The sequence below is a fragment of the Pararge aegeria genome, chromosome 27 (genome assembly GCF_905163445.1).
Source record: "Pararge aegeria chromosome 27, ilParAegt1.1, whole genome shotgun sequence".
Taxonomy (NCBI): Eukaryota; Metazoa; Arthropoda; class Insecta; order Lepidoptera; family Nymphalidae; genus Pararge; species Pararge aegeria.
Genome location: NC_053206.1, coordinates 5,402,192 through 5,414,974, shown reverse-complemented (window position 1 = coordinate 5,414,974; position 12,783 = coordinate 5,402,192). Strand labels below are relative to the sequence as shown.

Below are 12,783 nucleotides of genomic sequence, written 5' to 3'. Positions count from 1 at the left end.
TTAAATAATGAAAAATAATTACAGCATCTCTCATTCCATTTAATTAAACATTTATTTATAAAAATGGTGTTACTAATTTAAAAACTAACTTTTGTCTTTTGTTTGGCAGAGTTATGACCTTTTAAAAGAGCTGTAAAATAGTCATATAATTTTACTAAAATTTTTTTAGTAGAGTAATTAGAGTTTCTGGACAATAACATTATTAAATAATGTATTCAGTCAAATTTGAAACATTATTATCGTTGTGTTGCTATCAAGTTTATTTATTTATATTATAAAAATATTTTATTTAAAGTTCTTTATTCGTTATTTTGTATGAATCTTTCCAAGCAATCAAATTATTTTTAAATAATGGAAAAGCAAAAGAATGATATTCCTCCCGTAAGCAGCAGCACTATTTCTTCAAGTCGAGATATTCATACGGAACAAGAGGATGATGATGCGTCTTTAAATTCCAGAGAAATATTCGCTCAAAGATTAGATACACCCGATACCCAAACCGAACATATTACGCAAAGAACTAAACAACAAAACGAAGAATCAACTCTTAATGCTGAAACATCTGCAATACCTTTAATCCTAATGAAGCATTTAGAAGTACCAATAACGAATCAACCTTTACGAATATCATCAAATTTACCATCTTCTGTCTCTTTAAATATGCCTCCGTCAAATCAACCACAAACACTGGTCCTTCAAGCACTAGCCCAATTGAACGAGAGCTCGTTAAGGTTAGCTATGGCTGACAAAAGAATCAATAACCTACAAGCTTGGTTTAATACCAAAAACTACTCGGAAATTACGCCTCCAGATTCACTGACAAGTGCTCCTCCGTCTTATTCATTCGTTTTAAGACAAATGGCAGTAAGAAGGAGGCCTCGACTAATGGGAACGTTCATTCCATCCCCATCATACATTCAACATACTCCACCGCCTAATTACACAACAGCTTTTGATATTTACGTTGATAATCCGTTACCACCGCCTCCACCAAGAGTATACAACTTCGGTTTTACACCCGTAACTATTGTTTGTCCTGAATGTGGATACACAGGGATGACTGTTGTGGCGAGCAAGATAACCCTGTGTACGCATTTGTGTGCGGTAACTCTATGTTTGCTATGCTGCTGGATATGTGCTCCATTGCCATACGTTCTAAGATCTTGTAAAGACGTATACCATTACTGTAGAAATTGCAGGAACTTCTTGGGAATGTATTGTCCCACTAACCCAGAAAGCGCCTATGCAGGAAACGCTTGTTAAGAATAATTAAATATTTTAATGCATAAGCATATAATTCTGTATTACAGTTTTAAATAGTATTTTGATTGATTTATGTAGAAAAATATAGTGCATTTCTATCCCATTTGTTCTTGATTCGATAAACTAGGCTTTGTCTTTATCGTAAAATTACTTCGAAATAAGACATCAAGGACCAGATACGAACATAGCAGAAAAGGAACAGGAAGACGTCTTCGGTAAATCTTGTTAATGCTATGAGATGATTGATTGATGTCTGCAGTTAATTCTCAAGAGAAATCTTACGTATCAAAATGTCTTTCAGTGTTGATTGCTGAAGTAATTTTTTTGTTTGGTTATAATAATTATTCTGAGAAGAACAAATTTCAGAACGAATGTTTAGTGTTGCAACGTGTTTCGAGTCATAGATAATAAAATATACGATAATAGATTATATTTGATATTTTTTAATTGCTATGAAAGAGATGTTTATATTTCTTAACTGAAATAATATCTCCATGATAAACTAAACCACATTTTCAGTTACATTTTGATGTGCGTTGCCGAATTCACAACATGAAATAGGTTACATTTACAAAATAAGCAAGGTCGCCAAGAAATAAGAATGAAATGTGATTTTTACAGAAGCTGCGTTCATGAATAAAGAAAAAGATCTTTCAAATATATATTTCATTGAAACTATTATGTCATTAATGGCAAATATACGCCTTGGAAATTATCTAAGTATTTGCAAAAGGTATAAGATAATGTAATTTATGCGCTAGTTTTTCTAAAATTGCAATTTTTCGAGAATTTAATTTGAACGTGCTCGCTGTCAGTGATTTTTCAGCGCCATCTGGTGACAAATGTCCTCGCCTTGTAAAATTAGAAGTCACAGCCTTCCGCGAGATCCGTGTGTTGCGGAAAATACCTTTTTGGGCGTCCGACCACATGTGTGAATAGTGAACAAAATATGGTTCTTTAGTTATTTCCAGCTCGAAAAGGTCGTTTTCGGTAGTATTTGTATACGTAATCGATCGCCACGGTGCGTCCGGACCGTCGGGTGTGCGTAAAAAGTTGGAACGAGACGACGGAAGTGAATTTTTTCGATGTAAATACGGTCGATCCAGGGTCAATCTGGTGTGAATTTTGTACCGTGCGCATATTTGTATCTATTATAGTTTCGTGAAACTAGTCTAGATATTACATTGTCGAGTACAGTTTGACCTCTGTGTGTGGTAAAAAGTGAATTTCGTGGGATCATCCCGCACCATGCCGTCTTGCTAAGAGGCATGGCCGCGCTCTCGTGATCCTATGTCGGCGCGGAGCGCGCGCCCGGGGTTACATAACGTGGAGAGCGGTATGGCCGCGAGAGTATCGGAGGGCGCGGGGCCCTCGTACGCGTCGGTGCTGAACTTCCGAGGGGGTGACAGCAACAAGGAAAACATCGAAAACATAGAGTCCTCCGAGGAGGTGGCCGATGTCCCTCCGCGGCAAGACGACGAGGAGGAGGAGGGCTTCGTGCCTGTCATATCCCACACGCGGCGCCCGGCTAAAAGCCGTCGCGACCGCGAGCGCAGGGCTGCCCCACGTCCTCAAAAGACCCCTCAATCCCACTCAGAGCCTCAGACGACCACAGAACAGCAGCAAGCCGACGATCAGCCGAAGAAGTTTGTTGAGGCACCAATACCAAAAGTCAACCCTTGGCAGGTGAGTTGCTTTACTCAATTGTAAAATATGTAAACATCACAATGCTAAGCCTTATAAGATTCTTAAGACACCAATAACAATGAGTTTAAAGTTAAGTAGGGTTAAATAACATCATACTTCAATACTATTGAATTATGCGATAATCAACCTATGTTAGTCTGTACAAGCGTTACTCTATAAACATTAAATGAATCAGATTTATTCCTTAGTCATAATGTTTTGCTAATCAATTTATCACCATTACTCAATCAATATGCATAGTATTGACTCTTATTGCATAAGTGTTTACAGACGGTAATACTAATATAACCCTAAAAGTTAATATCAGTGATGGTGTTTTATAACAGATCTTCTAACTATAATATTAGGTTGTAGTATTTATTACTGTTGTATCATAATATTACAACAGGTTATTTATATGAACAATTCACAAGGGCCTGCATTGGTCTTTCCAAGTAAAGATTATTTGAATTTGAGGTTAGATTGCCTGTTGCAACTGTCCTGGTAACTATTATAACTGCCCCAGCTTGCAACTCATCACTTAAGGCGTATTCCAGTTTTAAACCTGGGCTTTATGTCTCTTTCTAGTAATTGTATTGGTTATAAATCCAATAGTTTTCATACAAACATTAATATTATAAATATATTGTGCTACTGTTACTGTGAATATAACTATTCAAGCTCATCATCGTTTCAACCCATTACCAACCCACTAAGGGACATGGGTCTCCTCCCACAATGAACAGAGTTTAAGGATAAGTCCACACTGGCCCAGTACGGATTGGTGGACTTCAAATAGTTTCCATATGATATTTTCCTTCTCCATTAAAGCAAGTGATATTTAATTACATGGTAAATAAACCTATATAAGGTAAATTCTTTGTCAGTGATTGTTGTTGACTTATCTTAAAAGCATTTTGTGATCAAATTGTTGGCATCAGTTCAGTACACCTTAAATAGCTCCTGTCAACATTATTCTTTGTATAAGTGAGACACTGTAACTTCCCAAACCTTCTGTAACCTATGCTACTTCTGTGTTGGAGGTGAAGGTCTGAGCATTATGTTAACTATAGAAGAAGAAGAACTAGCCTATATAACCTTCCTCAAGAATTTGGGCTCGGAATAGCTCATAAAAGATTGTCAACATACTCTTCAGTGTTATTATTTGATAAAATAAGATGATATTTGTACTTTGTTATATATTGCAGTGTCATGCCAAGTTTGAAATAAAAGGTATTCTACTTGATATATTTCAGAGAATGTGCCCAGGAACTATTCAACTTGAGGAACTATTGAACTGTGAGACATCATAATCATTTGCACCAATGTAGTTGATATCCCATGGACGTCTTGCTCTCTCATTTCTAATTCACATCACAAAAGTCAGTAGGTAGGTTTACTCTACAGTCATGGGCTTGTAGAGTAAACCTACTTCAAATAAATGAATTTTGAAAATACAAATTCTACAGTTAATAGGCATCTTCTAGACAAGCACTCCATCCTAGATTGCATCATTACTCTCTATCAGTTATTATTGCAGACAAGTGCTAGCAAATATATGTATATATATATATCTATATATATATACTAGCTGACCCCATCACCATCTGTTGGGTTGATTTGTGAATCAAAACCGTCCAGGGTGCCACCCAAACGCATACCACAAAATTCATTCAAATTGGTCAATCCTTCTAGCAGGAGTTCAGTGACATACACACGCACACGAGAAATATATGTGTAAAGATATGTAAAAAAAAAGAAGAGCACACATGCCTTTTCATTTCCAATGATTACTGTATGCCTGCCCTGAAACAAAATAGAACCCCACCTAGTTTTGGTCAGACAGAAGTAAATTATTATTAATTTCTTTATCAGACAACAAAGATTCATTATGCAACTTGCATTTCATTATGAAGCATTAAAAAAGCAAACTATTTTATCACTTAAAGGAATAACAACCTGTGCAGAAGTTTCCGCATTAGAAGGCTATGCATTCTATTTGCTGTATTGGATTCTATTTGGAATATTATTCTTGCAGTGTTTTTAATACTGTTTTAACTGGCTTGGAATTGACCACCAGTTCAGTGTTACTATTCAAAGGCATTATACTGAAGAGGCACTCAGTTATCAGTATGGCATAACTTGTGATACTCAGTGGTTCAACGAAACAGTATGCTTAATCTTTATCTGTGCAAATAGATAAAACTGTATGGATGAGTGATTTCCAAATAGCCTTCTAGTAATATGATTAATTGAATGATAGCATAACCCTAAATCACACATAAAAACTTCTTGATTGCCTGCCGGTTTGTCCAGGTATGTTACGAAATATTAAAGCTATTTAAAGTTTGTAAGAAATAATCTAGGCTCCTTTTCAGGAAATCTGGCTCCACTTTATTGTATGCGGCTAAAATGTTGATAATGCCTAAGTCTAAAGATTTAATATGAAATGTTTTTATTCCAATACAAGCCCAAAATTAACTCTATATTTCTTGCTTGTAATGGCATCTGGTGGTAAGCGACATTCTTCTTCCTCTCCTTCTTCATTGTCTTCTTCTTCTTCTGCTCCTTCTCACTGTTCTTCACTTCTTCTTTTGCTTCTTCTTCGGCTCAGGTTTGGGTGGACACTGGTATAACATCAAACAGTTACGATCTAATGTGCTGCAGCTGTCTAGATCTCCCAGCAAGTATTGGTTGCAGCCAGGAACAGCAATAGTTTCATCGCTCTAAGAAATGTAGCATCTTCTGGATGTATTATACAACGTGTAACAGAATAACCAAATATTATTGAAGGATGCATAAGTATATTTCATAAGAAATCACCCTGTAAAAATTTTAAATCAAAAACAAATTTATTTTTCCATACAAAAAAATTCAGAACATTGTAAGTGTTTACTTATGGCAACCCTATTGAAGATAAAGACTGACACGCGCATAGTACCTACTACATAGACTTTAGGCTTATATCATCACGCTAAGACCAAAAAAAGCATAGTACCAATACCATAGTACTAGTAGTTTGGAGTTCCTAAGATGGTTCCAGTGTACAATCTGTTGGTGAGCCGAATAAATAAATAAATAGAAATGTTCAAAAGCGGGAGTTTTTTTCTCCTTTTGCGAGCTTTCGCTGCGTGCGCAGCATAAACGGTTAAAGTATCGATAAAATCCTGTATGACATAATTGTTCCCAAAAAAAGGTCTGCGACAGCATTTGTATGTCTATCTTTTAAGGTTGACTTTTACGCGGACGAAGTCGCGAGGGACCGCTAGTAATTTATACGGCAGAACAACGTTGGCCTTTCTACATCATCATCATATCAACCGATAGCCGTCCACTGCTGGATATAGGTCTGAAGGGAGTTCCAAATTGCACGGTTTTGTGCCGCTTGGGTCCGGGGGCTCCCCGCGACGCGCTTGATGTCGTCTGTCCACCTCGTTGGCGGTCGACCAACGCTGCGCTTAACAGTGCGGGGCCGCCATTCCAGCACCTTGGGACCCCAACGTCCATCCGTTCTCCGAACTATGCGCCCCGCTCGCCGGGTCAGCTAATATCTTATAAAATTAAATATCGCGACACCAAAAATTCTAGTGCTCAGACCTTGATACATCACAATTATGCGATTTCATAACATTTTACATTCATTCGATACAGTCTCATGATACATTCGTCTTGCGTAATTATCTTGTCGGTCGGTGCGTTCGCCTTTCGTGTGCCCCGCTCTTGACAATTTTATTATTTTTATTGATCAGTCGCTGCGCTCCGCGGGTTTACACGCGTAAGTTTTGATTCCGATGCAATATCGGAAAAGCAAACGTGACAGTAAGATATTTGGTACGCCGTATTCCGCCACGCTTGCCAAGCGCGTATTGGTAGACTTCACAAGCCCTTGAGAACGTTGTAAAGAACTCTTAGGCATGCAGGTTGACTCACGATTTGGATTGCGAATCCTCGTAGCTTAAGTTTAAGTTTAAAATTTCACTTACTTCAACTGTGAAGGAGAACATCGTGAGGAAACTTGCATGCCTGAAAGTTCTCCATAATGTCCCAAAGGTGTGTGGAGTCCACGAATCCGCACTGGGCCAGCGTGGTGCACTACGGCCTTAACCCCTTCTCATTGTGGGAGGGGACCCGTGCTCTGTAGTGGGCCGGTAATGAGTTAATACGATGAGCCTATTTGAATAAATAAATGTTAGACTTTGACTTAGACTGGCAAAGCCGCGCCCAACACAAAAGTGCCAATGTAAACACATTGGCGTGCAGTTTTGTGTTGCTTTCAATTGATTCAAATTGTTTAACTCATTTACGTAAGCAGTGACCTAACAGTGCCGCTTTTATATCCGTGTTAATTATTGTATTTAACGAATTCCTTAGGTAACTAATTATTATATATATATTATGTTTTATTTTATTTTTATCGGAACAGCTATTTTTTTTTGTCAGGTCGCAAAACTGACAGTCAACGTGGTGTAGAGTTTAAGGCTTGAAGAAATTATAAATTACACCATACAGATTCTCCTGCTGTTCGCGGAGTATAGCCAATCAAGCTTAATTTTCATAACATATTATGGATTTCCGCAAAGTAACGCCTGCTTCCATCCAAAAATAACATGTAATCTTTCTACGCTCCTTCAGTGAAATCATTTTATAGAACCCAAGTCGCGAGTCGTATGCGTAAAATTTCTTACAATTTAAATCCATGTATGACATGTGATATAAGAATCTTCTTTGGATGCGTTCAATTTTATCCGAATACACTTGATGCCCCGGGCTCCATACCGTGCTACAATATTCAAGAATACTGCGAACAACACTGTTAAAGACAACTATTGATAAACTTAAAACGAGTCCCGATAACTTTGATGCCTTAGAGGTTAGGTGTTTTACATGTTCGCGAAAACTTAATGCAGAATCTATTATAACATATAATGTAGCGGTAAGTTAAATATGATTTAGTGGCTTTAACAGAGCGGCTTAGTTGCATTGACCACAAAGCTCTTTAAATAAAGATAAAAAAAAGTGTTTAGTGTTTACTAAGATAGCTGATGAATATTTTTATGAATATAAATAGAAACACCTGGACACTGAAAAACATGCATTCTCATCATACTTACATTTTTCCAGTTGTGGGAATATCGAACCCACGGCCTTCGACTAAGAAAAGAGTGTCGCTGCCCACTGCGCCAACCGGCTGTCTGAAAGATTGCGAAGTTCCTCGGCGCACTCTTCAATAAACAATAGCAAAGCGTTTAATAGCGCGTGGTTAGTATGACATGGCTTGTACTTGACCGACTTAAAGAAGCCGCGCATGAGCCAAATCGCAAGATAGGTGCAACCCGAAGATATTTGAACCAAATCCAAAAAACAAAGTAAGCAACAGACCGTATTGGTGGTGCAATTGAATGACCGCACCGCATCGTCACAGTGCTGTTACTTACAGTAGGCAAATTTATGCTAGCACAAGAACGGCTCGCGCGGCCGAAAGACAAAACATATATCCCCTTATTGTACAACGTGTAACCGAATTACGAAATAATGTTGGATGCATAAGTATATTTCACAAGCAATCACCCTTAAAAAATATTAAATAAATAGAAGCATATTTATTTTTTCATACGTATTAATTTAAAACATTGAAAGTGTTTACTTATGACAGCCCTATGGAAATTAAAAGACCGACACGCGCATAGTCAGTAGCGTGCATAGAGGGTATGCAGATGATTTAAAATTGAATAAAATCTCCAGTATGAGTTATAAATACTTGAGGGTAGTATTTTTATAACTCTTACAATGCCTCTGCTTTAGTTTTTTATAGCTTGGACTGGAGATTTTCTTCATTTTATACCCTGTGCATACCCTCTATGAACGCCAGTGCGCAAAGTACCTATGTATAGAGTCACATGCATCTGTACTCTTACAAGCAGGTGAGACTGCAGTCGAGGGATAACGGATTCTTCTATTAATTTAAAATGACATTGTGAGATGGTGATAACAAAAAAAAAACACCCGGCTAACTTTGCTGTGGGCTTCTTCTTAGACCAGGGCGCGTTTGGAACCCTCGTAGCTTTAGTTTTAAGTTTACGAATGTGGTTATCGCCATCATCTCGCTACCGTGTAATTCTTATGTACGCATCAAAAGTGCCACCTATGAGCCTACTTGAATAAAGATATTTTTGACTTTGACTTTGGATTGTATAATGAAGTATACAAAAAAAAACGGATATTACTTTCACTTGTGCTCCAATGCTCGGAGAGTTGATATATGTATAGCGGTCGGAGAAGAACAAATTATATCCTTTCGCGAGAGCCCTCTAGTCGAGCAGTGGACTTTGTTATAGGCCTTGGATAAGATTTGACGAGAAGAGAAGGATTTGTCGGCCGATTGGCGCAGTTTGCAGCGATCCTGCTTTCTGAGTTCAAGGCCGTGGGTTCGATTCCCACAACTGGAAAATGTTCGTGTTATGAGCATGAATGTTTTTCAGTGTCTAGGTGTTCATATGTATATTATTCATAAAAATATTCAACAGTCATCTTAGTACCCATAACACAAGCTACGCTTACTTTAGGGCTAGATGGCGATGTGTGTATTGTCGTAATATATTTATTTATTTAAGACTAGCTGTTGCCCGCGACTTCGTCTGCGTTTGATTTTGTTTTTTGATGTGGCATTAAATTTAGTAGATCTTAAATAAATTAAAGTCTTCAGTATCGCTAAGCCTTAAATGCTGATGTCCGCTGAGGAGTTCTGTCTTCTATCTCCAACCACAGTTAAGCAAAATTAAACACGTATCATAACCCCTATAGTACAAAAATAATTATTTAAATCGGTTATAATTTGTCGGAGTTATGGTGCAAAATCGTCAAACACTCATCCCCTCTCCCAAAGGAACCGAGCTTAATGTCGGGATAAAAAGTATCCTATATTACTTGTAACACTTCCAAGAATATGTGTACAAAGTTTCATGAGGATCGGTCTAGTAGTTTTTGCGTGAAAGCGTAACAAACAAACTTACATTGATATTTATAATATTAGTAGGGATGATTTTTTGCCAGACAGCTGTCTACGCTGGCCATCGGATTTGTGGACTGCACTCGCCTTTGAGAACATTATGGATAACTCTATGCGGTATATTGAGTTTTAAACAACTTTGAAAAACTTTGAAAACTTGAGGTGTGTGCCGGGGTTCAAACTCGGCTCCTTAATAGTGAAGCCGATGTCCTAACCACTAGGCTATTACCGCTCATAATTACTTATCAAGTTAAAAATAATATCTCTCGCACACCCCGTAATGTTTTTGTTCACCGTTTCAAGCTGATATTAAATGGCTTGAATTAAAAGAAAAAAGTTTGTGTACTTATACGTCTAGTTGACGTACACGCGTTAGAAGTTATAATTCTTTGGCGTAACAAGATATTTTTTTTTTGTCTTTCGCCTTAATCTACGTTTGTAGAAAAAACGACCCTAACAATAAGAAACAAAGGTATTTAATACATTAAAAGTTTTATTTCAAAACATTATCTTGTTAAATTAAGTTTATTTAAATATCATTAAAAAAAATTATACATAATTAAAGAGATGGACATTATAAACATAATTAAACTTGGAATACACTGAAGAAGTGTACACTGTCAAACCCTATTGCTAACATCACGGTGTCGCTTTTTTGTGACGGTGTAAAAATTTACTCTCGTAATATTTCCCTTACGCGCTACCATCAAAAAACCGTGAGGGAACCTGCATGCCTGAGAGTTCTCCATAATGTTCTCAACAGTGTGTGAAGTCTATCAGCGTGGTAGATAGACTACGGCCTTAAACCCTTTGAAATACCAGACCGGGAATGGGTTGTCGATGATGATGACCCCCTAATAGTAATCGACTGTAGTGCTTGATAATGTCGACGTGTCATTCTAAACACTCAAATTCAAAATTCATAATTTCTTTATTCATGTAAGACCTATCACAGGCACTTATGAAGCGTTCATACATATATGTTTACATAATTGTAAGGGGATGTTGATAACTTCGTTCGCCAACTTAAACCTAAAGCTACGAGGGTTCCAAACGGGCCCTGGTCTAAGAGCCCATAACAAACTTAGCCGGGTAAATTTTTTTTTTGTTACCACCATCTCACTGTTTATTAATATTAAGCTATGAAGCTAGAGCCATTCACACCCAAGCTTTTTTATCGTTTAAGTTATCCTAAATATTATAATAGGAAAACTCACTCACTGTTCTGTTTTATACAAAACGTACTCTTGTGATGTAGGTCAAGTTCGCAGAATCGATATCGCTGAGATAGGTCCGGGTGTGTTGCATTTGACGAAAATAATAACGTGCTGTTGATGTAACGCAAAGTCGCACTGGGCACATCATTAGGGCACATCTTGCTAATGTTGGTTGATGAGGACCCGGCGGAATATTTTACTTTATAATATAAAAGAGAAAGTGTTTGGGTATGTTCCGTATAGGCTCCGAAACGGGTGGACCGATTTCAATGAAACTTTCAGGGAATCTCCGGATTGACCTGGCGAGTAATCCTGTAAAGTTTGATCGGAGCACTCCTATTTTTGAACTGTCAAACTGTCAAATACAGCTAGATAATGATCTTCACCCGCTCGAGAAGAGAATAGAGGAGAATGAATACGGAGAGAAATAAATGTTTAATATATTATGAGACTTAAATTAAAAATTTAATGATGTAAGTTTATTGTTTAAATAAAATAAAACAAAATCTAGTACTTCATAAAACTAATTAACGAAATATTGTTGTATATTATGAACAGTAAATAGAAATGGACTATATACTTGACGGTATTGAGCCTTACATCTAGCTGTAACCATGACCTTGAGATGGGGCGGGAAAATCGATGTCAGGTACGACAGTGATCTCGACTATACATCTAGCGAGACTACGTACATCGCTCTGTCAAACAATCTATCGCCTATACAAATTAATCATATTGAAGAGTCTTTTTATAATGATAAAGAAAAGAAAGAAGAAAAAAGTGAAATTGAAGTTATCATCACTGAATACGGCTTACTGAAATACTAAGTGAGCGAATGTAGTGTGGTGACTACAAATCATGAAAACCGCCACTATTCCAACCCAAATATCATGGCGAATATTGACGTTTTATTTATTGAAAATAAATACCAATCTGTTAGAATAATAATCTTTTTTTTTTTTCATAATTATATCATGAGACAAAAAAAAATCTAAGCGATTCTTTTTGATGCCTTTATAATATCGCTTGCGTTGACGGCGAAGGTTAATAAATGATCGTGAGGAAACCTTTATCCCTGAGAGTTCTACATATGTTCTGAAGGGCGTGTGAAGTGTACCAGCGTACCGCGAGTAATAGCTGTAAAGGGTTGATGATGATATTAAACCAACTTAAAAAAACACACACACGCACGCACGCACGCGCGCGCACACCGACACCCACACACACACACCACGCTGACCCAGTGCGGATTGGTGGACTCCGCACACCATTGAGAACAGTATGGAGAACTCTCAGGTATGCAGGTTTCCTCACGATGTTTTCCTTCACCGTTGAAGCAAGTGATATTTCAATTACTTTAAAACGCACATAACTCAGAAATGTTAGAGAAGCGTACTGGGATTCGAACTCGGCCTCCCGAATGGGCAGTCGAGCTCCTGCCCAATGCGCTATCACCGCTTTTGTATATATAATATATAATTGGACTGGTAGAATTAATTTTTATTCACTATTCGTATTTTTACACGTAATTCCAGCATATTATTGAACTGTACTTTGAAAACGGTGCTAATCGTTTATCGCAGATTAACTACATTATAATTCGACTTATCT

General features: G+C 37.4%; 2 protein-coding genes across 3 annotated transcripts in view; both read left to right on the top strand.

Annotated features, from left to right (window-relative positions):
- The first annotated feature begins 351 nt into the window (after positions 1–351).
- LOC120635560 lies at positions 352–1,263 on the top strand. The gene has a single exon (XM_039906574.1). The coding sequence runs from the start codon at positions 352–354 to the stop codon at positions 1,261–1,263; it is 912 nt and encodes a 303-aa protein (XP_039762508.1).
- An 877-nt stretch (positions 1,264–2,140) lies between these two features.
- Positions 2,141–12,783, top strand: part of LOC120635740 (la-related protein 1) — a 108,673-nt gene continuing 98,030 nt past the window's right edge. For both annotated transcript variants that reach the window (XM_039906871.1, XM_039906870.1), the window contains exon 1: positions 2,141–2,949. In XM_039906871.1, the coding sequence (XP_039762805.1) occupies positions 2,554–2,949 (396 nt within the window). In that variant the 5' untranslated portion in view covers positions 2,141–2,553. The remainder of the gene's footprint in view (positions 2,950–12,783) is intronic.

Bases quoted from the DNA above. Each gene is read 5' to 3' on its own strand.
- LOC120635560 (XM_039906574.1), top strand. From the start codon at position 352: ATGGAAAAGCAAAAGAATGATATTCCTCCCGTAAGCAGCAGCACTATT.